The 25405-nt window shown below is 60.8% G+C and overlaps 2 protein-coding genes across 9 annotated transcripts in view; one reads left to right on the forward strand and one right to left on the reverse strand.

Moving 5' to 3' along the window:
* Window positions 1–27: 27 nt before the first annotated feature.
* Window positions 28–5707, reverse strand: NTHL1 (nth like DNA glycosylase 1). Of its 4 annotated transcripts, none has more exons than XM_035021970.1 (6): window positions 5557–5707; window positions 4308–4546; window positions 3398–3568; window positions 2384–2543; window positions 319–424; window positions 28–241 (listed from the first exon to the last, which is right to left on the reverse strand). In XM_035021970.1, exons 1-6 carry the CDS (start codon window positions 5690–5692, stop codon window positions 109–111), a joined length of 945 nt encoding a protein of 314 aa, XP_034877861.1. In that variant the 5' UTR covers window positions 5693–5707; the 3' UTR covers window positions 28–108. The 4 variants fall into 4 exon arrangements, with proteins under 4 accessions (XP_034877861.1, XP_034877862.1, XP_034877863.1 ...); XM_035021971.1 differs by having other exon boundaries at window positions 4308–4543; window positions 5557–5688; XM_035021972.1 differs by lacking the exon at window positions 5557–5707 and adding an exon at window positions 4654–4969.
* A 99-nt stretch (window positions 5708–5806) lies between these two features.
* TSC2 (TSC complex subunit 2) overlaps window positions 5807–25405 on the forward strand; it is a 33794-nt gene continuing 14195 nt past the window's right edge. For 4 of the 5 annotated variants that reach the window (XM_035021965.1, XM_035021966.1, XM_035021967.1 and 1 more), the window contains exons 1-21: window positions 5808–5921; window positions 6404–6570; window positions 8018–8104; window positions 9556–9666; window positions 10636–10780; window positions 11760–11877; window positions 12531–12579; window positions 12978–13103; window positions 13429–13502; window positions 13735–13861; window positions 14990–15133; window positions 16001–16138; window positions 16686–16789; window positions 17156–17237; window positions 18200–18355; window positions 18784–18900; window positions 21356–21478; window positions 22279–22385; window positions 22560–22710; window positions 23937–24059; window positions 24512–24646. In XM_035021965.1, coding sequence (XP_034877856.1) covers window positions 6433–6570; window positions 8018–8104; window positions 9556–9666; window positions 10636–10780; window positions 11760–11877; window positions 12531–12579; window positions 12978–13103; window positions 13429–13502; window positions 13735–13861; window positions 14990–15133; window positions 16001–16138; window positions 16686–16789; window positions 17156–17237; window positions 18200–18355; window positions 18784–18900; window positions 21356–21478; window positions 22279–22385; window positions 22560–22710; window positions 23937–24059; window positions 24512–24646 — 2355 coding nt within the window. In that variant the 5' untranslated portion in view covers window positions 5808–5921; window positions 6404–6432. Of the gene's footprint in view, window positions 5922–6403; window positions 6571–8017; window positions 8105–9555; window positions 9667–10635; window positions 10781–11759; window positions 11878–12530; window positions 12580–12977; window positions 13104–13428; window positions 13503–13734; window positions 13862–14989; window positions 15134–16000; window positions 16139–16685; window positions 16790–17155; window positions 17238–18199; window positions 18356–18783; window positions 18901–21355; window positions 21479–22278; window positions 22386–22559; window positions 22711–23936; window positions 24060–24511; window positions 24647–25405 lie in introns of all 5 variants that reach the window. The other variant, XM_035021969.1, reaches the window with a different exon arrangement.

Raw genomic sequence — 25405 nt, forward strand, 5'->3', positions numbered from 1 at the left:
CAGGGGTAAGACGCGGCCAGACCCCCACAGCAAACAACTCCCGAGCTTTATTATAAGCAGGCCGTGGCTCCCCAGCGTAGGCCAGCGCACGGTGGCCGGGCCAAGGCTTCATGGCCCACAGAGGCTGCGTGCAGCCGGGCACAGGCTTCGGTTGAGGCAGGCCTGGCAGTGTGGGTGGACGGGCAGACACGTCTGCTGGCCGAAGCCCACCAACAGTCCGTTGATCTCACTCCACAGCTCCCTGTGAAGGTGAGAGGTCAGCAGGGGAGGGAGACCGAGGGCAGCCCCCCCCAACCCCCAGCCCCCACCCTGCCGCACCGGGGCAGCCAGGCTTCCAGCGCCGCACGAGTCTTCTCCGGGGACTTGGTCGCCATCTTGGTCCACCCTAGTCTGTTGGCGATTCTGTGCACGTGGGTGTCCACCGCTGTGGGAGACAGGACCGGCTCATCACAGGGCGCGCTGGCGGACACAGACCCTGCCAACAGCCCCAAGCCTGGAGCCGGAGTCTCCCCCGCTCCCACCCCAGGGGCTTCCACGGAGGGCAGGTCAGCGGCTTGAGCGAGAGGGTAGGGCCTGCTAGCTGGGGTGCAGGCAGCGGTGCCTCCTGGCCCAGGAACTGGCTGTGAGTGCTCACGGTTAGGCTAGCGGGAGGTCACGGCCCCCAGCGCCCGCACCTACCACGGCACGGCCAGGGACAGAGCAGGGCGTGTGGCCAGGCCAGCTGCAGCTGCCCTCTCCGTGGGCCGCGGTCCCGGCTCCCCTGGGCCGGGCCACCCCAAGGCTCGGCCTGGGCACCTGCTCTCCCTGCAAGCTGTAGCCCCTGCCTCCTCTCAGCTTTGCAAAAGAGAACCTGAGCCCTACACCTGCTCCCTTCCCCTGCTACTAATGGTCTGGAAAAAGCCTCAGGCCTTCCCCAGACGCTAACGGAGGGCACCCTGTGGGCACAGGGAGGGCACGCGGGTGCAGGGGTCATGCTAGTGGGTCACCACGGCTCCGCTTCCTCCCCTGTAGCACAGAAATGATCACTGCCTGTCCCCCAGAGGGGGCCCAAACCCTTGGTCCTCCCCCGGGGGCCCAGCCTAGGGCCACGGCACACCACTCAAGCCTCCTGTGGGCAGGTCCTCTGCACGCTTTCCCAGCTTGGTGGCCAAAGCTCCAAGTGGCTAAGCGTATTGCCTCATGGTCACCCAGCTGGGACAGCAGGGCTGGGACTGGCTGCTGTAGCCCACAGCTCTGGCTTTCTAATTGAGGCGAAGCCCCTGAGAGGCAGGGCCCACAGACATCCAGAAAGGGTGACATTCCCACTCGCCCTCCTAGTGTGCCTCCTGCTCCCAAAGGCCTGTTCCCTGGGCTGTAGGCCCATCCCCCACAGACCTGCCAGACCCGTCCCGAGACTCGGGACTCAGGCAGCGAGGACAGCAGCCCCCATAAGCTCAAGCATGTGCTGAGAGGCTGTCAGCTGCAGGATCGGGGCGGCGGCAGGGGTCGGGCCCTAGCCCCTGCCTGGCCCATCGCCAGTCTCTGGGGCTGCTGGGCTCCAGCCTAGCGGCCCTTCGGCCCAAGCACAGTGCTGAGAAGGGTCCCCACCCCAGGGAGCAGGCTTTGGGAGCTGGGAAGTGCTGGGGAGATTTCTGCCCCCCTCCCCACCCCCTGCAGAAGTTCCAGAGGAGCACCAGGGTGGGGGCATACAGAGAGGCTGTGGGTCGGGCCCCAGTTTCTGGGGTTTCTCAGAAGCCCCAACTGTCTGGGCAAAGACCTGAAGACGCAGCCGCAGCCTAACCCAGGGTCTGTCTTCACGGACACCACCAATGTCAGGAAATGGATTCCAGGAGGGGCTCCCCCCAGCGCCTCCTCCCCTGGCATCCCCCTGCCTTTACCGTGCCTCCCCCATGGGCCCGTTCTTGAGCCTTCCTCTACTGGCCCCCTCCCCCACCTGATGCCGGTGTTGTTCCTTCTGCCCAGATGGCACTTTCTCCTCCTAGCCTGCCAGCCCCCCTCACTCTTCAGCTCTTGGCTGAGTTATCACCTCCTTCTAGGAGGTCTCCTCAGATGCCCCAGACCAGGCCAGCTCTGACAGTGCCATGCATGCCCCCGGGAGTGTTTCTACCTCACAGGTAAGGAGTTACGTGCTCAATCTCTTTCTTCGTGCATAGCACAAACTTTGAATCCATCCCCAGGGCCTCTCACAGAGCCCCGTGCAGGGTAGATGCTCAGCAAATGGGAACTCCTCCCATTAGGACCCACCTGTAGGCAGGGCAGGCCTAGCTCAATGCTGGAAACATCCTTCTGACCCTTTGGGCTAAATTGTGGGTGAGGGGACTTGAGCTGGGGTCACAGACCACAGGACGTGGCCAGCCCTGCCCTCCCTGTGTATGCCACTCACCGATGCCAGACACGGCACCCCAGGCCACGGCCATGGCCAAGTGTGCCATCTTGGGCCCAACGCCCGGCAGTGCCACCAGCTCTGCCACAGAAGCTGGGATGTCCCCGCCATAGCGCTGCTGCAGGATGGCACTGGTCTGCTTGATGTACTTGACCTTGCTCTGAAAGACGGAGGGGGGTGGTCAGCCCTGGAGGTGGAGGGTGTAGCCCTACTTGGGAGGATGAGTCCTGAGGGAGACCCACAGGCATCCAGAGCTGCCTGTCACCTGCCCTAGACACACTCAGAGGCACCTGTTTGTCCCTGTCCCCCCAAGAGGTGGGAATGAGCCAAGGGCAGCAGGGAGACTGAGGGAGGCCCAATGCAGGCCTGGACCAGTGACATGTGTGTGGGGTCTAGCTCAGGTCCCCTGCCCCATCACTCCCCCAGAGGCCAGGTGGGCTAGGCAGGGCCAGCCATGCCAGGAGCTGGGCTCAGCAGCACCTGGACCTTCAGGAAGGAAGGCTGGAGCCTGGGGCTCCCCCGCCAGCCGCCAGGCCAGCTGGGTGGCTCCCATTCTGTGCCTGAGTAGAGAGGACTATTTAAAACCCATTTGACAAACTGCAGCCCACGCCAATGCCAAGGGGAAGCAGCCCCACCCGCCCAGCTGCCTTCAACAGAGCCGCCCACTTGCCACCAGTGCTCTAGGGCCTGTTGGGGCTCCAGAGGGAAGGGGGTGACGCACTCCAGGGAGGCTTGGAGTAAACAAAGGGAAAGGCGGGTGGGCAGCCTCAGGGAGGAAGGGAAGCGCCAGTCAGCTGGGTGGGGAGGTGGAGGAAGGAAGGGGTGGGCTGCAAACAGGAAAGGCCAAGGAGGGAGGCCCCATAGCCCTGGCCCCATTTGCTGGTCAGATGGGCAGGGGGCTCCACTGCGAACTCACATCCAGGTCCCTTTGGCCTCAGATGCCCCACCTGGCCTCCTGAACCCCCACAGCCTCTCCTCGGCCTCCTGACATCTTTCCCAGGCCTGTGGGCTCACCCTCCAGAAGCCTACGGGGTAGATGAGCGTGCCCAGCGTGCTGTCATCTGTCTGCAGGATGCTGTCCACTGTGAGGCCCCGAGCGCGCAGCCGCTGCATGGCACCTGCTGTTACCTGGTCTTTGGTTTGGCTGGAGAGCATCAGTGACAGCAGCACCTGGTACCTCTGCACCTGTTTGCACGGTGACAGGGACCAGGGTAGTGGCAGGTCCTGGGTGCTCACTGTGCGTCGGGCCCCCGCCAAACCCTTTACCACCTCCACCTGTTACCCTGGCCAACGTGTGGGACATCAGCCTCCCACCCACTCTGGCCAACGGACTGTGTGAGCAGTCCGGCCTGGGCCTGTTTTGTTTTCACGTATATAACATGGGGACAATAACAGTGCCTGCCCCCCAAAGCTTAATGGGAGGCTTAAATAAACGATCACAACACTTACAATCAGACCTGGTGCTCGACAGCCAGTGCCTGCTACTGTGATTGCTGTTGCCTTGTGGAGAATCCTACCCATCTCACACACAAGCAAACAGAAGCCCCGAGGAGGTCGTGCACCCAGGTCACTGGTAGTGGAGTTGGGATTAGAATCAAGCTGGTCTAAGGACCAGGCTCCAAGACAGTGAGGTGTAAGGAACTTTTTTTCTCTCCACAAACATTACGAACTCCCCTGGTAGGTCAGGACTGTGCTGGTGGAAGACAGAGCATGAAGCCCCAAGACACAGGCAGTCCTGACCTGCCGAGTGGCCGCCGTGAAGCAGGTGATGCTGCCCTGCGCTCTGGGACCCAGGTGCTGTCCCCTCGAGGTGCCGCCTGCCGGTGAGGGTGCCAGTCAAGAGCTGCCAGGGTCAGGCTGTGCCCTGACAGAGGAAGCAAGTGTCTTGTCCAGAAGGCAGTCACCAGGCAGATAGGGCGCCTACCTTTGGGGGTGCGCTGGGGTCATAGCAGTGCTCAGCCCCCAGCTGGTCCACAGGCGCGTCCTTCCCACTCCTCATGGTGCGGATGTTCACCAGCTGCTGCTGCCAGTCTGGGGGTTCCCAGCCTGGTGCCTCTGGGGGTTTGGCGCCTTCTCCTTTCTCATGATCTGAGGCTTCATAGGTGACATTCAGTTTCTGTGTCTTCTGCTGACGCTTTGCGGGGCTGTGGCTTTTCTTTCCTTCTGCAAAAAAGTGCCATTCAGCAGGGGCCCCAGGTGAGGGTGGGCGTGGGTGCTGTCCCGCCTGCTACCACCCATCATCATTCATTCAACGACCATCCATCATCTACCGCAACTGGGGCTGCTCTGGCCTCTGCAGCGCGTGCTCTGGGGCAGGTCAGCTTTCCCCATGCCACTGCCCTCCTGACCAAGTTTGCGTTAGGACAGGACGACTCTACCCACAGCCTCCACCATGGTGCCCCTCCAATCTCATTTCCACATGGGCCCAGAGAGACATTCCTAAGGCCCAAATCAGACTTCGTCATTTCCGTTTAAAACTGCTCATTGATTTTTCCTTGTACTCATGGCAAACTTCAAACTCCATCCCAGCATCAAGGGTCCTCCCTACCTAGCTGGTATTGTTACCTACTTACTCCCCCTGCCCCATTTCCTTCTGCCATGCGTCTGTCATAGTGGATCTCCTTGTCCGGACTACCCCTAAGTTCACTGGGTGCCTAGGAGAATCCCCCTCTGGCTGCCCTGTTCAGGGGCCCTGTGGGTCTCGCTCACCCCCCTCACCCCCCCGCCCCAGACCTGTACACACTAGGTCCTTAATGCCTGCAGAATAAACAGAACGAAGACAACGCCCTTTCCCGTTTCCTCTCAGAGGCACCCTCCAGCAGGGGAAGAGGACTTCTGGCTGGGCGTGTCCTCGGCACCTGGTCTCTCTGAGAGAGAAGCAGCCAGGACAAACGAGGCTGGTGTGCCCACAGAAAGCCCGGCGCAAGTGGGGTATCCCCGGACAGGCTACCGGGACGCGGAGAACTTTCTTGTTCAGGACGAGGGTGGGGGAGGTGCGAGCGCCCGGAACTCAGTCCCTGTGGACCCCTGCCCCTGCCCCTGCGTCCTGGGAACAGGGAGCAGGGTGGGAGTCAGAGCCCCACGTGGGGGCGACTCGGAATCCCAGCCCCCGGCCCCTTGCAGGCTTCTTCCCTCGTCTCTCTCCCCATGCCCCGGTCCGAGTGCCGGGCTACCTGCAGCTGCCTCTCCCCTCCGGAGCGGCGCCTCGTCCCCACCCCCCCGCGGCCCGGTCCCCGGGTCCCGGCTCCGGCTCCGGGTCACCATCCTCACGCCCGCCATGCTCATGCCAGAGTCCTGCGCACTACACATCCCGGCGGCCCCCGCGGCCCAGTCACGTGACTCGACTCTTGCCCCGCCTTTCCGCCGAGAGCGGCCGGGAACTACGACTCCCAGGAAGCTCGGCGGCGGCGCTCGGCCCCCCTGTCCGCTGCCGGAAGTGCGGACCAAGCTTCCGGCGGCGGCTCGGGGGTTGGGGGGCCGGGGTAGCGCTCCCTTCTCCGCGCCGGGACGACCCGGCGCGCGGCCGGCGCGGCGTGGGGTGAGTGGCTCGCGGGCTCCCGACCGCCGACGCCGGCCCGGTCCACCGTGTGGCCCGGCCGCGATGGGGCAGGGGGCGGCGGCCGCGCCGGGGAGGGGGAGGTGCTGCTCGGCGCAGAGGCGGCGGGGGCGGACCCCGCAGTGTCACGGCTCCGGCCTTCGGCCTGCAGCCGCTCGAGCAGTCCTGGGTTTTAAGACGGAGCGGGTGCGAGGGGCCCCCTGCTTCCGGCGTCCGCGACAGGCCTCCCCCAAGTCGGGGAGGAGAGGGAGGGCGAGCGTCGGAGCCCCAGCCTGCGGTTCCCCTCCCTCACCCGGTGCCCGCTGCTGGCCGGGACCGCCAGGCTGTGCTTGAGGTCCTCCCGGGAGCTGTGGGAGGGTCGTGCCCACCCGAGACCTAGGCTTCGCGGGTGGAAGGCCGGAGGTCAGCAGCGGGGTCAGGTGCGGGGAGCTGCCCTGAGCTCTCCGCCTGTATTCTCGGCGCAGAAGCGGCCTCTGCTGCATCCCTGCCCACCATGGCCAAGCCAACAAGCAAAGATTCAGGCTTGAAGGAGAAGTTCAGGATTCTCTTGGGACTGGGAACCCCGAGGCCAAACCCCAGGTCTGCAGAGGGCAAACAGACGGAGTTTATCATCACCGCGGACATCCTGAGAGTGAGTGAGCTGCCCTGTCTGCCCTGCTAGGCTGTTGGGAGGTGCAGGGCAGGCTGGGTTCCGTCTGTCACCAGGTTCTGTGGGAAGTGGGACTGCTGTCCCCAGTGCTCTGGAAGCCTGTACATCATTCCTTCAGAGGTGCAGGAAGTCAGGACCTTGGGGACTGCGGCTAGCACACTTGAGGTAGTACTAGGATGTCCGTGCTGGAGAACCTACTTCACTAGCCACGGCTAAAACGCCGTGCTTGGTTTCCACGGGTGATTAGGGTTGTAGCCAAGTGTTAACCTGGTAATTTGTGAGTTCCTGGAATGAGCGGGTTTTTGTTTTCTGGTGTGTATTTGAATCCCCCTACCACATCCTGGCACCATGTTATTTATTTATTTATTTATTTTTTAAAAGATTTTATTTATTTATTTGAGAGAGAGAGAATGAGAGAGAGCGAGTACATGAGAGGGGGAGGGTCAGAGGAAGAAGCAGACTCCCTGCTGAGCAGGGAGCCCCATGCGGGACTCGATCCAGGGACTCCCGGCAGGCAGTCGCTTAACCAACTGAGCCACCCAGGCGCCCCCATGTTTTTTTTTTTTAAAGATTTTATTTACTTATTTGACAGAGACACAGCGAGAGAGGGAACACAAGCAGAGGGAGTGGGAGAGGGAGAAGCAGGCTTCCTGCAGAGCAGGGAGCCCGATGTGGGGCTCGATCCCAGGACCCTGGGATCATGACCTGAGCCGAAGGCAGACGCTTAACCAACTGAGCCACCTAGGCGCCCCCGGCACCGTGTTTTATAAATGCTGAGTTTCTGCACTTGTGAGGTTTCCCATTCAGAAACAACCAAAATGTTTGTCCGCTGGTGAACAGATAAACAAAATGTGATGTCATTCGTACAATGGAGTATTACTTGGCAAAAAAAGGCATGCGGTATTGACACATGCCGTAATGTGGATGAACACTGAAAACATGCTAAGTGGAAGAAGCCAGACACAAAAGCCCCCACATAACGTGTGATTCCATTTCTATGAAATGTCCAGAATAGGTGAATCCTTAGAGATGGAAAGTCGATCAGCATGTGTCGGGGCCTGAGGGGTGGGAGGTGACTGCTAATGGGTGTGAAGTTGTACTTTTAGGGGATGAAAATATTCGGGAGTCAGTGGAGGTGGTTGCAAGCCTCGTGAACATACCAAAAGCTAAGTTGTACAGTTTTAAATTGTTCAAACAGCTAATTTTGGTATGTGAATTTTATCTCAACAAAATGAAATGTCATGAAAAAGAGAAGTAGTCTGTTCTCACTCCTTTGAAACAGAGTAGTAAATTCTCGTGGTCCCCGATTTCAGAAAGAGCCGGGCCAGGTCTCCAGCGTGGGAATTCTCGGGGTGGTCTGTGACGACTGGCGGTTAAGGAGACCTGTTGCCTGAGCGCTGGCCCCTTTGCTTCTTTCCTCTCTTGCCAGGAACTGAGTGTTGAATGTGGTATCAACAATCGCATCCGGGTGATAGGGCAGATCTGCGAAGTTGCAAAAACGAAGAAATTTGAAGAGGTAGGTCTGCCTCAGTTGGCTGCTGTTGAGAAGTCTGATTTGGCTCTTTCTAGGAGCAGGGTTGACCGCTGACTGCACCCTTTTAGGGGAGCTTCTGGAAACGCTCTGAGCATAACCCTTAGAGGTCACTCACACATGGAGGTGGGGAGCACAGGCATTAAGGTTTTTCCGGCAGTTCCGAGAAAGGCTTTAGTAGTGACTTGCATAAACGCATGCTTACTTGGTTTTTCGTATCCCAAGGAAGGTAAGGGAACATCAGGAAACCGTGTGACTCAAGGCATGCCATTTCCGGTGTCTTTTTGGGAGAGGTGTCTAGTTGGTGGCATTGAGCAACCTCACAGATATAAGCCTATTTATTTCGGGCAAATTTTTGCAGGCTCTCTCCGGGCATCCCGAGGACAGACTGGGAAGTTGTCATGAGAGCACCTCAAGGGCTCTGCTGTAGCTTGGCCCAGAGATTATATGGGCAACTTGGGAGGAGACGTGGACCAAGCAGATTGGGATTTGCTAAGGGGGAGGGGAGAGCAACCACGACATCCACAGGTCATCTGAAACATGCAGGCTTTACGTTACTGAGGATAAATGTGAACATAGGCTTTTGCGTCCATGAAGTTGGCTGCATAGGTATTTGGGGGGGGGGGGCTGTGACTGAATAGATAACCCTGAGAGGCTGGCAGAGTCCCCCGGGTCGGGATCTGCGTCTTGTTGTGGCTTAGGCTTTGTCACTAGGAGTGTTGTGCATAGGACAAAGGAGGTGAAAGTTCCATAGTATCCTGAAACGGTCAGGGTGTGGGTCAGACAACATCTAAAGGATGTTTTAGTCCCCTCCTAAGAGAAGGGAGCCCAGGAAAGTTTGAGTGGTCTGAAAACCCTGATTGAAGGGAGCACGGGATGGTTAATGTGGGAGAGAAGGTGACAAGAGAGATTTATTCTGGGTAGCTGCAGGGAACAGGACCCAGGTACCCTGGGAGGCAGATTCCAGAAGCCCACAGCGTTCTCGGCAGCACAGGCTTGGCAGGCGTGTGGTACAGAGTGGCCCTCAGCTGGTACAGAGAGGCCAGGGGAATGGGATTTCTGGGTCAGGCTGCAGACCCAGGCCCGCCTGGTTCTGAGACTCTTTCAGTGGCTTTCTTCACTGGAGTCTGAGCATGCTCTAAAGGGGGGACTCCTGGCCGATCCCTGGGGGCACCGGGACAGCTCCCCTGGCCTACTGCTCTCCTCCCTCCCCCCACCCCAGGCTGTGGCCAGGACTTGGCGGGTTTGAAGTAGCTTGCAGCCGTTCCCCTCTGTAGGCTCCGGCTCACGTGTGCTGTGACAGGTGCATGACATGTGGGCTTTAGGGGAGTGAGTTCTAAGTCAGAAGAACTGTTCTCCATCCTTCCCTCATGGTACTGAGCCTTGAGTGGAGGGGCCAGCACCCCCTAACCGTTGTCCCTCTTTGCTGGTGGCAGCATGCAGTAGAGGCGCTGTGGAAGGCCGTGGCGGACCTGCTGCACCCGGAGCGGCCCCCGGAGGCCCGGCACGCGGTGCTGGCTCTGCTGAAGGCCATAGTGCAGGGGCAGGTAACGGGCAGCGGGTCTGTGTGCAGGTGGAGCTGGCCTGGGTGGGGGGGGTGACGTCGGGCGGCCACGGACTGCTCCCGCTGTGCCATGCGTGGACTCTGGTCTTTGGGGAGGGCATCTGGTGCCAGGTCTCTGCAGCTCGACTGCCTGAGCGAGCACCCTAGCCTCTCGAACCCGGGGGACCCCGGGCAAGTCACTGTAGTAGCCTCCACCTCCTCTCCCTTAGAATGGGGATGGCTGTTTTTCCTGCCTCCTCTGGAATGTTTTGGGGTGTCGATGAGGCTGTTCATGCCAAATGACGGGGATGTGCCCACCATGAGAGACGGGTGGCCTCCGGATGCCCTCATGCCCCCGGCCTGGGCCTGGGCCTCTGTCCATGGCTCACTGTGCTCCAGGCTGTGGCCATGCTGCTCTGAGCCTCTCCTAGAACCGCAGGCGGCCTCTGCACTCCTGCCTGGAAGGCTCCCTTCCGTCTGGTGCGTTTCCTCCAACCCTCCACACCCCTGCTGCGTGGAGAGGCCTGTCTCCTTGCAGAGTAGTCAGACCGTTTTTGTCACGTGCGGGCACAAGCACGTCTCTTCTTGGCCATGAGCCCCAGGAGGGCTGGAACTGCATTGTCCCCTGCTGTTCACCCACCGCTGTACCCAGAGCTTGCACACAGTAGGCGCTGTGCGCACGAGTGCACATGCACGTGCGCACGCGTACACACGCACACACACATTGCACACAGGTGCTGTACACACGAGTGCACATGCACGCGCGCGTGTACACACACACACACACACACTTTATCTGGAGCCGCTCCGATGTGCCCAGTTTGTTGTTTACAGCCAGTGCCTGTGGGAAGGAGAAGGGGTCCCAGGGTCGGGAGTCCTAGAGCCCCCTGTACTTGGACTGTGTATGGCTGTGTGGGAAACCCCACTGGCGGGGGTCCTGGCAGGACTGCTGAGCATGTGCTTCTATCTTCAGGGGGACCGCTTGGGCGTTCTCAGGGCCCTCTTCTTTAAGGTCATCAAGGATTACCCCTCTAATGAAGACCTCCACGAGAGACTGGAAGTGTTCAAGGCCCTCACGGACAATGGGAGACACATCACCTACTTGGAAGAAGAACTGGGTGGGTGCCACAGTGGCTGTGGGGTTTCTCTGGCTTGGGGGATCCTGTTGAACCCCGGATGCCAGAAGGCTGCTGAGGTGCAGAGGGGGTGCTGCAGTTTACAAGGATGGCCTGCAGAGGGCGCGGCACCACGAGGTTCTGCTTGCCCAGGTGCGGCCTGGAGTAGCCAACGGTCTCCTGGGGAGCTTGTTAGAGATGGACAGTCCTGGGCTTCTCTCCAGACCTGCTGGCTCAGAGTCCCTGGGGAGTGAGGCCTACTAGGTGGGCAGGAGGTGGTCCGAGTTCTGTTGTAGGGAGAGTGTGCTGCTGACCCAGGCGTCAGCCTGTATTTTATCCAGGGTACCCTGAGGTTTCTGGGGGCTGGGGCCGCCTCTTTGTGTTTTCTTGGGTCTCTCTGTGCCCTGGGCCTGACCTCCTAGCCCTCCCCTTGGCTGGCCTTCCTCTCTGTTGTCCTGATGGGGTGACGTTTCCGTGGGTCTTGAGGTTTCATGTCACCGCTGTGAGGAGAAGAGGAAAGAGGAGGAAGTCAGTCTGACTGGGGCCCAGAGATGGGCTTCAGCTGTCTCCAGGACAGGTGCTGACTGGCGGCCATGCTCAGGTTTTCTGAGGTGATTTGGCCAGTGGCCAAGCGTGGCTTTTGTCCCTGTTGAGAGAGTCTCAGGGAGGGGTAGAGGGCCAGGAATCTGCCTCCTAGACACGTGCCCAGCGATGCTCGCACAGCCCAGCCTCGGGGGCCCGGGCTCTGAGCATCCAACACACAAACCCCGCTACTGCCTCTCAGCCTGGACCCCCTCAGTGCCTCCTGGGGGCTGGTAAATTTCAGAGTCCGAGCTGACAGTCCGAGCCTCCGTCGGCCTGCACATGGCCTGCTATTGCATGGGGGCAGGTGACGTGGCTGACAGCAGCGGAAGGGACCGGGGTGTTTTCCTGGGGAGGAGTTGAGTAGGCAGTACACCGCCCTTCTCTTCTTCTTCCTCAGCTGGGTTTGTCCTGCAGTGGATGGACGTCGGCCTGTCCTCAGAATTCCTGCTGGTACTTGTGAACTTGGTTAAGTTCAACAGCTGCTACCTGGATGAATACATTGCATCAATGGTCCAGTAAGAAGAGTTCCAATAACGTCCTTCTGATCATAGTCCTGCTGCCTTGTGCGCTGCATGTAGCTCTGCAGTGTGACTAAAGCTGCTGGAATCAGCAAACAGTCGGAGATGCTGGGAGCAGCGTAGCCGCCCTTTGCTTAACATTTATAGAATGATAGCATTTTCTCTTTACTAGACGAGTTACGTTAGCTGAAGTTTCTTTTTTTTTAAAGATTTTATTTATTTATCAGAGAGAGAGAGAGAGAGGGAGAGAGGCAGGCGGAGGGAGAAGCAGGCTCCTTGCTGAGCAAGGAGCCCGATGTGGGACTCGATCCCAGGACCCTGGGATCATGACCTGAGCCGAAGGCAGAGGCTTAACCGACTGAGCCACCCAGGCGTCCCTAGCCGAGGTTTCTGTATCGTCGTTTTTGTTGTTGTTTGTTCACGTACTCTGGGAGCCGTGAGGGCAGGGGCTGGGTCTTGCTGGTGCTTTCCAGCCAGCACTGAGCAGTGGTTGGCCCAGGGCAGGCACCTGCTTGTCTGTGGGTGAGTGGAGCCGTCAGGGGGTCGAGTTCTTGATTTAACTGACTTGTAGAGTCACCATAAGGTGAGACGGAGCCATGCAGTCTCTTGAGAAACATATCCTTCTGCTGACTTTTCGCTTCCTCTAACAGTATGATCTGCCTGCTGTGTGTCCAGACCGTGTCATCCGTGGACATAGAGGTTAGTAGCTGGTCCTCCCCAGGGTTGGTTCCTCTCACCCTCCTTCTGGGCGGGCCGGGTGGCGGAGTGCTTGAAACCCCAGCTGTGGGGTCAAGCCCTGCACTGCCCCTCACTGGTTGTGTGGCCCTGGGCTAGCTGCTTGGCCTCTCTGGTACTCAGGACTCTGCAGTAAGGGTGGTTGGTTGGATGACCTCCGTCGTGGGGTCATAGTTCAGGATGGGGTGACCTACAGTGACGGTGATGCTCACTCACTCTTGCTGTTCTAAGGAAGGCTGCTTTGGCAGTGGGGAGGGGCGGCAGTCACCAACCAAAGGAGGGTGGGCAGGAGGCTAGGGGGTCACCTCCCTGCGGGCGGGAGGCAGGGCAGGGCCGGCATGACCCCTATCCCCCCTCCCCAGGTCTCCCTGCAGGTGCTGGATGCCGTGGTCTGTTACAACTGCCTGCCGGCTGAGAGCCTCCCCTTGTTCATCGTCACCCTCTGCCGTACCATCAACGTCAAGGAGCTCTGTGAGCCTTGCTGGAAGGTGGGGGTCTGAACTGTTGTTCTGGAGAGTTCTTCCCTGGATGAAGTTAAAAGTCAGGCACGTGGATAGGACAGGGGCCATGCTGTGTTCAGGGAATGGCCATCTGCCCTGTTGAGGGGAATCCAGTAACATTTTCCCAGGGGGCTGAGCTGAGGCCAGGGTTTTAGCAGCATTTTGAAAATTCTACAGCCTCTGTGTTTGGGAGGAGGTGGTGGAGAAGCGGCTGGACGCAGAGGGCTTCAGAGTGGTGGCTGTGCGAGGCTGGCCCCCGGGGCCTGGGGCTTCTTTCTGCCCATCTCTGACGGCGGTGCATTCTGTTTCCCAGCTGATGCGTAACCTCCTGGGCACCCATCTGGGCCACAGTGCCATCTACAACATGTGTCGTATCATGGAGGACAGGCGAGTGTGCGCCAGGCCTGGGGCGGACCCGGGCGGGCCAGGTGGCTTGGGTCAGCTGCCACAAAGCCTTCTCCAGGGGGCTGAGAGCTTTCCTGTCCCTTTGAGGTGGCTGCTTCGGAAGCTTGCGCTAGAGTTAGAGCTTACATCCCGTGTGCCTGCCCTGTAAGAGCAGGGAGCTTGGGGAGGCTACATGGGCTCCCCTGACACGTGGTCTTCCTGCGGATTGTTCCAGAGCCTACATGGAAGATGCCCCGCTGCTGAGAGGGGCTGTGTTCTTTGTGGGCATGGCTCTCTGGGGAGCACACCGACTCTACTCCCTCAAGAACTCCCCGACGTCCGTGCTGCCATCGTTTTATGAGGTGACTGGGTTTGTGCACCATAGTAGCTGGGTGGGGCGGGGGGGAGGCGCAGCTTTTGGTCACTTGCTTTGCATCTTGGAGACCATGAAGTTTAGGACTCTTGGAAGGATTTATATTATTTTTATAAAGATTTTATTTATTTGACAGAGACAGGGAACACAAGCAGGGGGAGTGGGAGAGGGAAAAGCAGGCTTCCCAGAGCAGGGAGCCCGATGCGGGGCTCGATTCCAGGACCCTGAGACCATGACCCGAGCCAAAGGCAGACGCTCCACGACTGAGCCCCCCAGGCGCCCAGGAGGGTTTTATTTTATTTATTTATTTATTTGTTTTTATTTATTATTATTTTTTTAAAGATTTTATTTGTTTATTTAATGGAGAGTGACAGAGCGAGAGCAGGAACACAAGCGGGGGGAGTGGGAGAGGGAGAAGCAGGCTCCCCGCGGAGCAGGGAGCCCGATGCGGGGCTCGATCCCAGGACCCTGGGATCCTGACCTGAGCCGAAGGCAGACGCTTAACAACTGAGCCACCCAGGAGCCCCAAGGGTTTTATTTTTAAGTAAGGTTCTGTCTTAACGGGTTTCACCTCGTGTAGATCAGCATCAGAACTGCTTCAGACTCCCCGAGGTGGCGGTTTTATCTCGGCAAGCACTGGTCTTGCTCTTGCTCTAGAGAGAGGCCCGAGATGTAGCTTCTGTGTCCGTGGTGCCCGCCGGCGTTCCGGGCACTTGCTGTACACGTTCTAACGCGTGGGCAGGGCGCCCTGTGAGCCGGGCCCGGGTGCCCGGTGCTGCACAGTGTCCCGAGCCTCGTCCCTCCTGCCGCGACCCACTTCTCGGGCGGTGGAGGGCGTGGTCTTTGCCCTCAGTTTGCAGGGGTAGCACTCTGGGTCTCTAGGCTGGTGAGCCAGTGGCCCAGGATCGGCAGCGAGTGGTCTGGCTGAGTCCAGCCCTTTGGAGCCGGGGTAGAAAGACTGTTTCTGGGCTCCTGAGAGACTTCTTCTGTGGCCCGTGAGAGACGTGTGGGGAGCAGGTCTGGGAGAGGTGGTCCTGAGGGCCATGGGATGGGGGGCTTGCCGGGCAGGAGCGGGAAGCGGCTGACCACTGTGTGTTCCCTGGGTCTCTCGTTCCAGGCCATGACCTGTCCAAACGAGGTGGTGTCCTACGAAATCGTCCTCTCTATAACCAGACTCATCAAGAAGTACCGGAGGGAGCTCCAGGCTGTGGCGTGGGACATCCTGCTGAACATCATGGAGCGCCTGCTTCAGCAGCTCCAGGTGAGGCGGCCAGAAGGCCGTGGGCACCGGGGGATGGGGGGGACTGGGATGGTGGGCTGGTAGGCCATGGGGCCCTTGCTGGGGCGGCTGGGGGCCTGCGGCTCATCTCCCGATGAGGAGCGCTCTCCCTCTGTGCCTGCCCCGCCACGTGCTCGGACAGCTCCTTGCACTCTCACCTGCTGAAGATGCTGGCTTTGACGCTGCTCCGTGCTTTGGGAACGCAGGTGGGCGAGGGGTGGGTCTGGTGTCACTTGAGGCCAGAAGGGTAATGGGATGGCTCCCACTTTGCCGCAACTTTGGCTGAAGTACTAGCGGGGCGGGGAGGGGAGGACATGGTGCAGCGCGGGGACTGCGGTGTCTAGCATGGGCTTGGGGCGGGGGTCTCCCCAGGGGCCTCCCTGGGGAGCGGGGCAGGGTCTCCCCCGGGGGCGGGGTGGGGGCGGGGCCCAGGGACCGGGGCCCGTGCTTGGGGATGTGCGTGGCCAGGCTAGTGGACTGAGGACTGGACTGTCGTTCCTCAGGGTCTGGCTGCTGGACCGACCGCTGTCACCCACCAGCTAGCCAGGCCCTGCTTCACTCTGGAGTGGCAGGTTGGGAGGCCACAGCCCTGGGGCCTCTAGGAGATGTTTGAGCCTTAGGGACATGTGAACATCCTCGGAGTCGATCCCTTTAAGGCCTGCTGGATGGGCAAAGCAGGGCTCCCTGGGGCCCTCACTTCCCAAATGAGCGAGAAGGGCCCGGCTGCCTCGTGTCCCAGCGGGAAGGCCTGAGGGGTGTCTGCATGCAGCTCGCTGGAGCTCAGGACTCAGGCCGAGTCCTTGAGGGGAGCTGAAGTCACCCCTCTGTGACTGCACCTTTGTGTTGCAGAGCCTGGACAGCCCGGAGCTCAGAGCCATCGTCCACGACCTGCTGACCACAGTGGAAGAGCTGTGTGACCAGAACGAGTTCCACGGCTCTCAGGAGAGATACTTTGAGCTCGTTGAGCGATGCGCAGACCAGAGGCCTGTAAGATCACTTCTCCCCCAACTTGGCGGGGCCTTTGGTGCTCGCGCAAGAGGGTGGTTGAGGGTTGGCTGCTGGGGGAGCGGTGGGACGCCGCGGCTGAAATGGCTCTGTGTGAGTTTGAATTGAAGGGCTGGCCGGCAGGCTCCTGCTTTCCCGGGAAGTCTGCTAGGGCGTCAGCGGGTTGACTGCGTGTGGGACGGTCAGACAGGCGCTAGCTGAACCGTCGGCTTCCTCCCACCTGTGCGGAGGAAGGTGCTGGCTGGCTCCGTGGAGACTTGTTGCTTGGTGCGTCTGCACACCAGGCAGCAGGAAGCGCTCGTGCCAGAAACCCACAGCCTGATGCCAAGGCTCTTGTGTGGGTCTTTAAGTGAATTCTCACCGCTATTAGCGCCTTTGTTGTGTGGATTGCCCACCTGGGGAAGTGGCTGGCATTTGTAAGCAGAACTGCCCCCCCCCCCGGGGGGGTCAGCAGCCCGGCCGGCCATGAGTGTAGGAAAACCTCCTCGGAGCAGAGCAGCTCATTAACGCCAGGCTTTTTCTTCCACAGGAGTCCTCCCTCTTAAACTTAATAACCTACAGGGCGCAGTCAATCCATCCGGCGAAGGACGGCTGGATTCACAACCTGCAGTTGCTGATGGAGAGATTCTTCAGGTAGGGAGCCTTCGGGGGCCAGCCTGCCCCCTGGAGCCCAGGCTTGGTCCGGTCAGGGTTTTCCTTTCTCATTCTTGGAAGGAGTGGTAGCAGGTTGGTCTTCCGGTAGGATAGAGTCCTCTGAGGCACCTGCGTGTGCTTGCTCCTGTGGAGTGGTCGTCTAGAAAGATGCTGCTCTGGGGGCTGAGCGCTCTGTCCCGTCGCCCCGTGTTTGGTCTGGATGTTCACAAGCCAGGCCCCATGAGGGCGGAGTCCTCAGTGGCTCTCCCCTGCCGCAGAGGCGTGTGGGCCTGGGGCGCAGGGTGCAGGGTGAGCTGGGGCCTGGTGCCCCCTACCCCGGCCCCAGCAGGTGTGCCCTGCCCCCAGGAATGAATCCCGCAGTGCCGTTCGCATCAAGGTGCTGGATGTCCTGTCCTTCGTGCTGCTCATCAACAGGCAGTTCTATGAGGTGCGAGTCCTGCTGGGGGGTGTGTGGGGGGGATGCCCTGGGGTCAGTGGGCTCGAGGGGTGGGGTCTCTGCGAGCCTCCTGGGTCTGCCCTGGACTTGGGGTCCAACAGGTGCCTTTCTGTGGCAGGCTCTCTTAACAGGCTTGGTTCACCCCCTGTTTGCGCACTTGGATGTTCATTCCTGCCTCCCGCCAGGCCTATGCTGGGCCTAGAGTCGCGGGGCTGCCCTCAGGGATCATGGGCCTGCTCGGGACCTAGAACAAAAGTTCTGAGCAGAGTCTCCTGTTAGGGAAGTTTTCTTTTCGTTTTTGTGCTCACACTCTCTAGTCCCAGCCCGACCACTGTGGTTCCATGTCTTGCCTTCCTCTCTACTGTTCGTTCTTTCCCTCCGGTCTGTCCTTTATTTGGTCTGTGGCTAGAGTGCATCCTTCAGACACGTTTGCATGCCCCTTGCTCGCATGCCCGTTCCCCTAGGAGCTGCACTTCAGGCGCTGTGTGGCTTCAGGGCAGCCTCACCAGCATTTCTGGTGTTCCCAGCACCGGTCTGCCCACTCCTTCCCTCTTAGCCTTCCTTTTTCCTGTATCTCTGTCCCTTGGAGTCCAGTTCAGTGATGCCTCTTCCAGGAAGCCCCTCTGGGTTCTCAGTTTCCTCATGTCAGGGTCGGTCTTGTCCTGCTCTCTGCTGCTGTGGTGCTTTGTACCTCCCTCTGAAAGCTGTCGTCACATTGCCCATCACAGCGGACCCTGTGATGTCAGGGACAGGGTCTTCCTACCCCAGGCGCACGCACATGGGGGCCCACCGCTGTGACATTGAATGGGCAGCAGCTAGCCAGGACACTCGGTGCATCGGGCCTGTGGGCCTGGGCCCCTGAGGGGCTGTGCAGAGCGCCCCTCAGGTGCTGCCACATCCCTGCCACACGTGCCTCACCCCCCCCCCCCCCCCCCCGGCTTGTGCTGCCCCAGGAGGAGCTGATCAGCTCAGTGGTCATCTCCCAGCTCTCCCACGTCCCCGAGGACAAAGACCCCCAAGTCCGGAAACTGGCCACCCAGTTGCTGGTGGACCTGGCCGAAGGCTGTCATACCCACCACTTCAACAGCCTCCTGGACATTGTGGAAAAGGTGAGGGCCGCTCGAGCCCGGGGCTCTGGGTACCTGGGCTGCCAGAGGGGCCCCAGTTTATGGCCAAGCCCCGCAGCAGCACTGGCCCCTGGACCTCCTGTCCCCATTCTCCGCAGAGCGATGGGCTGTGTCTCAGGCAGGGCTCCCCTCCCAGCAGGGATGTGGCCGGGCTGGCACTGGGGCGGGTCCTGGGAGACACCTGTGGCCGTGCCCCACGGGAGCTGGGCTGGGCACTGGGGCTTGGGCGCATTGTCCTTCTGCATAACTAGCGTGTTCTTCTCTTAACTGTGAAATACACGCTTTCTGAACGGTCCCTCAGGTGTGTAAAATGCAGCTTTTGAGAAATAAAGGAGAAAGTATTGGGTCTGACCAGTGCCGCTGGAGGGAGCCCCGAGCCAGGGAGCTGAATCCACATTTTCTCTCTAAAGGTGATTGCCCGCTCCCTTTCTCCACCCCCTGAGCTGGAGGAGAGAGATGTGGCGGCGTACTCAGCCTCCTTAGAGGATGTGAAGACCGCCGTCTTGGGGCTCCTGGTCATCCTTCAGGTGGGCCTCTGCTCTTCTGGGAGGGCGCGCCAACCAGGCGCCCCTTGGAATGCTGCTCTGCAGGGACACGTCTCTGGGGAGACCAGGGCAGTCCCTGGGGGTCGCAGATGGCAGCCCGGTGTGACCCGGACTCCTTGTCCCAGCATGGGGGCTCGTGAGGGCTGCAGGGCCAGTCTTTGCAGAGATGCCCCCAAGCTAGGGCTGCCCCCCCCCCCCCGCCAGCTCTCACCACCGCTGCCGAGGTGGGGAGGCCTGCTGTCCGTTTTGGCCCTGTGGTTGCGGGATGATTTTAGTAGCTTTGTTGAGAGATACAGTTCACGTACCAGAGAATTGATGCACTTCAAGCGTGTAATCCAGTGGATTTTCCAGTATCTCCACAGACTTGTGTGGCCATCGCTGCATCACTGCAACTTTAGAACGTCTTCTTTCCCCAGAAGGGACGCCACACCCATTAGCAGTCCCTCCCCATTCCCCCTCGGCACCCTGGCCCCTGGCAACCACCAGTCCATTGTGTGTCTTGTGGATCTTCCTGCTCCGGACGTTTCATAATGATGGACTTGTGCAGTGTGCGCTCTGAGTGTCTCAAGGCTCACCTGGCTGGTAGCAGGGCTCAGTGCTTTGCTCGGATGGCTCGTCGTCCCTCGTGTGGATTTGCCGTCTTTGCTTATCGGTTCCTGTGCTGACGGACACTGGGTGGCTCCACCTTTGGGCCACTGTGAATCCCACCACGGTGAACGTCCGTGTGCCAGTGTGTGGACATGGGTTTTCACTTCTCTTGGGTGCACGCCTGCGAGTGGACTTGCCGGCTCGGATGGCGACCCTGGGCGTAATCATTCGAGGAGCGGCCAGACTGTCTTCCACAGGGGCCGCTCCATCTCCGGGAGCAGTGCGCAAGGCTGCCCTTCCCCACGTCCTCCCCAGCACGCGGATCTTGTGCTTCTCTGGAGCGTAGCCGGGCCGCTATGCGTAAAGTGCTGCTCCCTGTGGTCTGGTCCGCATGCCCCTCGTGAGGAGGATGAGCACCTCCTCCGGTGCCTGTTGGCCATTTGTATGTCGTCTTTGGGGAAACGTCTGTTCGGATCTTCTCATTTTTTAACGGGATCATTTGTCTTTTTACTGAGTTGTGAGAGGACTTTGTGTGTCGTGGATGAGTTTGTTGTCAGGGGTTGGCGCTTGCCTCCCTGCACCGCGGCCGGCCTCCCGTGCTCCCAGGCCCGCCTGGGCCCCTTCACGCCCCCAGCCGGCCCCCGCCTGGGCTCTGCTGCTGGCCGCCAGGCCTGTCACTGACTCTCCGCGTCACAGTGTCACTCAAGCTCACAGGCCAGCATCAGTATTACGTAAAATGTTGTACTTGAACCACTGGCCTCAAATGCTTCTCTTTCACACAGTGTCTCCTAACGCTTACACGGGATGGTTATTTCCTGGTGCAGAAGTTTGAAGTGTTTGCAGAAAGCTGGCTGGCACCTCCGTGGCCTTCCGTCACCTCCGTGGCCTCCTGTCACGGGAACCCGGCCCCCTTTAGACCTCTGGTGGGTGAGGGAGTGCACTGGCCTGAGCGAGCCCAGACTCCTGCCTCTGAGAAGCTGGGAAGGTGGTCCGTTGCCCTCACTTGGAACTCCAGCCCTGCAGACCGGGGGCCACAGTACCACGCTGTTGGCTAGCTGAGGCAAAGTCCTGGGTCAGGCGGTTCTTGTTTAAAAAGTAATCTGCATCCGCGTGAAACACACAAGTAGCGTGAACATAGCGAAGACTTAGACTGCATTTGTCTTTCCTGCCAGAACAGGCAAGCCCGGCTGTAGCTGTCCCTGCGGTGCTTTCTGAATAGGCCTGAGCATTGTGTCCAACTCCCACCACCCCCTCTCTTTTTTTTGTTAATTTTTCTTGAACAAGAACACCAATGATCTATGTTTTAAGGCCCCGCTGCTCTCCTCAAGAGTACCACAAGCCATGGAGGGGTCGCTCTGGCTGCGGCTGGACCCCCAGCTCCTGGCCAGCCCATGCCACCCCGCGGCACCCCCCACGCCAAGGTCTTACCTGGCCTCTCCTGGGCTCACCTGTCAGGGAGGGGGCTCGCTGTGGGGATGACAGGCCTGGATCACGCCCTGGAGCCGATGGGGCCTCGCTCACCCCTGGTCTGTCCTGCTCTGCAGGTGGCAGGAGAATGTGCTTTTGGCTCACGGGTCCCCGTTGCACATGTTGCAGAGATTTATTAGTGGATTCCCTGCTGCTGACACAAACATGTTGTTTTTGATTTTTTGCCGTAACAGTGTGCACACGTGGGAGCGTCCACGGGATAAAGTCCCGGGAGCGGAGTTAGCAGCCTGAAGGCTTTGTGTGTTGTCCAGTCACTCCGGAGAGTTTGTCCTGTTCCTCTCCTCCTGGGCACCGGGGCGCTGGCTCCCTGGCTGTCTTTCAGCCTCCTGCCCTTGAAGTGACCGGCACGCTCTCTCTGCAGACCAAGCTGTACGCCTTGCCTGCCAGCCATGCGGTGCGTGTGTATGAGACGCTCGTCAGCCACATGGAGCTGCACTACAGGCACGACTATGCCCTGCCCATCGCAAGCAGCATCCGGCTGCAGGTATGACGGGGCTGGTGGCTGTCCGCGGCTCTGGGTGCCCCCACTGCCGCTCACGGCTGGCCATGGCCAGCTTCCTGGGGGCCTGGTAGTGCCCGCAGGGACCCCAGGCTGGGGAGGTGGCAGGGGGCCCAGGAGGGGTCTCCTGCAGACTGTTCCGTCCTCTGCACCGGCTGTGGCTGCAGCCTTGCCTGGACCTGCTGCCCTTCCCCTTGTCTGTGTCCGCGGGCCGGGCTGAGCCAGGCGGTGGCCCCGGGCGTGGGCGGAGATGGGATTCCATCGCTTTCAGGCGACAGCCCTGTCAGCCCTGGGGCCGCGGTCGGTTGGTGGTGGGGCGAGGCCACACGGGGCAGAGCACACAGCTCGCGGCTGCCATTGTAGATGTTGGCACCAGGCTGAGCGGAGGTCACTGGGATGGAAGTCTTGGTCCCTTCCAGAGCCTCTGTGCGGTGGGGCAGCCGTCCGTCATTTGTGCCGCGTGTTAAGTGACCTGTCGTTCATTGGAGGATGTGCCGGTGGCCTGAGCACAGTTGTGTTTTCCGACACTCGGGGGTGCGGGGCGCTGCCCGGTCAGAGTGTGGGCCGTGCTGTCCCTGTGTCCTGGGGGCAGGCCCTGGGCGCTGCGGGAGGAGGCCAGGAATGGCCGTGTGGTACCACCCGCGCTGCTGCGGACGCGGAGCAGTTGGGATGTGTGTGCTGTTAGCGGGCACGGCCTTTCCCAGAGAGGCTGGCGTGTGAGTGGACGGGCCCGGCGTTGGCCTGGCGTTGGCCCTGCTTCGCTGGACCTCGCTTTCTCCCCACAGGCCTTCGACTTCCTGCTGTTGCTGAGGGCCGACTCGCTGCACCGCCTCGGCCTGCCCAGCAAGGATGGGGCCGTGAGGTTCAGCCCTTACTGTGTCTGCGACGCCATGTGCGTGTCAGCCGTGCCCCCAGCTCCAGGCCGGGGAGCTAGCCCTTCCCTGCCCCGGGGGTGCCCGTGGGTCTGAGGGACGTCCCGCAGCCAACCGATGGCAGTGTGGGGTGGCCGGGGCCCCGCGCCGGTTCCTACCTGCGGCCTCAGTGCTTATCCCGCCTGCTTCCACAGGGAGCCGGAGAGGGGCCCGGAGAAGAAGGCCAGTGGCCCCCTGTCGCCTCCCACCGGGCCGCCTGGCCCCGCGCCTGCAGGCCCCGCGGTGCGGCTCGGCTCTCTGCCCTACTCCCTGCTCTTCCGTGTCCTCCTGCAGTGCTTGAAGCAGGTGAGCCAGCCGGTCCCTCCGCCGCGCCGGGCACAGTTCCGGTCCTTGTGTCAGCCACGTCGGGGGTCCGCTGCTGGCGTGCGCGCTGCCGCCCCATGCCTATGGTGGGTCTGTAACCATCTGTAGCCATGTGTGGCCCGTCATGTGGAGCTGGGCATGGAGCTGAGGACGTGTTCCCACCTCTGGGAGGTGGCTTTGGTGTAAGATGAAGGTGTGTAGAGGGATAACGAGTCATTGGATGACATGCATCAGGTGGAGGCAGAGACGGGCTGTGTGCAATCAGGGGGGTGCAGTCACCTCTGGTTGGGGGCAGCTGGAGGGCCGAGTGAGGCCCTGAAAGGCAGGAGAGGTTCCAGGGGCAGGACAAGCAGAGCCTGGAGGTAGGGTAGGTGCCGGCAGAGACGTAGCTGGGGCCGCACCGCGGAGGGGCAGGGTGGAGGCCTGTTCCCGCACAGGGGCCGGCGAGAGAGGCCACGTGGTCAGTGGTGTGCCGCCACGGGGCTGGGCAGCCTGTGCTGGCCTAGGTCAGCCCTGGAGGGCCACATGCAGGGAAGCGGCTTCTTCTTGCCGGGGGCACCAGGCGTTGGCACCGAAGGGGGCTGTCGGGCACTTCCTGTGAGAGTTTCAAGGCCTCTGAGTCCCAGGCTCAATCTGGGGAAAGGCTTTCAGGACTCACAGCCATTGGTGTCACTTATGGGCTGTGGTCTCCCCCGATGAGGTGGGGAGGACTCACCAGGCAGGTTCTAGTGGGAGCCACAACCACGTCCTCCTCATTGCGGTGGCCCTCAGTGGATTTTGGTCCTGGAGCGGGTTCTTGGGCTTGTTCTTATTCAGGAACACGTGCTGCTTTTCTCTTGGAGTTAGGATACGGGCTTTTCTCTTGCTATGCGTTCATGGTGCCCTGGATGGGTATCAGTGTCCTGGGCAGGCAGCCTGTGGGTCACCGGTAGGCACATGGGGAGGGTGGGGCAGGTGTGGGAAGTTCAGGGCCAGCTCAGGGCAGAGAGCCGCTACTGGCTGTGCCTGGGCCTCCCGCTCAGCCTGGCATCTGGAGGGTGCAGCTGATGTACAGCAGGGAACTTTCTCAGAGGAACACGTGCTCCTGTGGGGACAGAGGGGGTCCAGAGGCCTTGCAGCTGCCTGGCTGCACACACAGCTTGAGGCTCTGAGAGCTCGTCTTCCCCTGTAGGGCGCGACCGCCCCCTGAGCGGCCGCTCTTCCTGCAGGAGGCGGACTGGAAGGTGCTGAAGCTCGTGCTCAGCAAGCTGCCTGAGTCCCTGCGCTACAAGGTACTCATCTTCACGTCTCCGTGCAGCGTCGACCAGCTGTCTTCCGCCCTCTGCTCCGTGGTAATGCTGCCCCTCGCGGTGGGGCTACCTCTAGTGCCTTCCTGCCCTGCCCGCGAGGTCCTGGGAGGTCACGTGTGGACGCATGAGAGGGCAGTCCCGTTCAGACACAGACCCCTATCTGCAGTGCAGATCCTGCCCCTGAGGCCCCGTCCTCCCTTCCCTGCTCAGGGGGCAGGAAATCGGAGATCTCCGTGAAGGGCTTGAACTCACCATCTGAGTGTGCTGTCTTAACTTCTTTCCCCTCTCTTCCTCACCGGGGTTTCTGGGACACGTGCGCCCCGTCTCTTGTCTGTCCCTGGCCACTGGGTGTGGGCATGCTCCCACGTCTGAAAAGGCAGACCCTTGGCCAGAGAAGGATGTAGGAAGGGCTCCCCCTCCCCGGGCTCTTGGCCATCTAGCACTCGCCCTCTCCTCGCTGCTGGGCGTGCTGCCACCTGAGCCCTGGTCTTCAGCTTTCAGGTCCCAGAACCCTGGAGCGGCTTCGAGGCACCCCAGAAGGGTTCTCCAGAACTGACCTGCATCTGGCTGTGGTTCCCGTGCTGACGGCGCTGATCTCTTACCATAATTACTTGGACAAAACCAGACAGGTACCTGGTGGGAGAGGGACAGGCGAGCCTGCTCCGCAGGATGTTTGCGTCAGCCAGCCCGGCCGGACGTTTTCCGCATCACCCGGGGGGCCTGGGCCCTCTGCTGCCCTCCCACACGCGGCGGCATCTTTTCTTTCTATGGAGCGTTGCCTGGCTTCGGGACAAGCGCTGGGCCTGTGTTGAGAGGCTGGCAGCGGGGCCCAGGGCGCCTGACTTCCATCTGCCTGCGCTTCTGCCATCAGCGGGCACACAGCAGCTCCCTGATATCGCGCTGCTGGGCACGTCCACCGTGTCCATTAGAATCCCAATGCTTCTTGGTCAGCCGGCCGTCTTTGGTGAGGGAACAGAAGTCTTGGAGAGGTCGGCTAGTGCCCTCGGGGTCCCAGCCAGCAGGGAGAGGGGCCTGCGCTAGACTTGGGCTGCTCAGAGCCAACGGCAGCGATGTCTGGAGCTGGTGCCCCGCGCCCATCCGCTGCCCCGCCTCCGGGCACTCCTGTGCCGCTTGGCCTGGTTCTTCCTGGCCGCGCCCTGTTGGGCAGCTGTCCGCCTGGGCTGAAGGTGTCCCTAGGACCCCCGGAGCCTGGAGTGTGTCTGAGGGATGGGGCTGGCTACGGGAAACTTAGTGGTCCGTGGGGCCTTGCGCTACAGGGTTTGCCCAGAGGCTATGGCCCGAGCTGCACTTGTCTCCTGCTGGGCATGGCATGGCGTCTTCACGTGGGAGGCCGCCCGGAGTTGAGTGGGCCTGGTGGCCTTGCTGTG

Source organism: Mirounga leonina, unplaced genomic scaffold (assembly GCF_011800145.1).
Source record: "Mirounga leonina isolate KUSES-001 unplaced genomic scaffold, KU_Mleo_1.0 Mir_175, whole genome shotgun sequence".
NCBI classification, from domain to species: Eukaryota; Metazoa; Chordata; class Mammalia; order Carnivora; family Phocidae; genus Mirounga; species Mirounga leonina.

Coding starts and splice junctions, on each gene's coding strand:
- NTHL1 (XM_035021970.1), bottom strand. CDS start 5,692: ATGTGTAGTGCGCAGGACTCTGGCATGAGCATGGCGGGCGTGAGGATG. Junction 425..2,383: donor GGGTGCCGTGTCTGGCATCG/GTGAGTGGCATA, acceptor TGTCTCCCACAG/CGGTGGACACCCACGTGCAC. Junction 242..318: donor CTGGAAGCCTGGCTGCCCCG/GTGCGGCAGGGT, acceptor TCACCTTCACAG/GGAGCTGTGGAGTGAGATCA.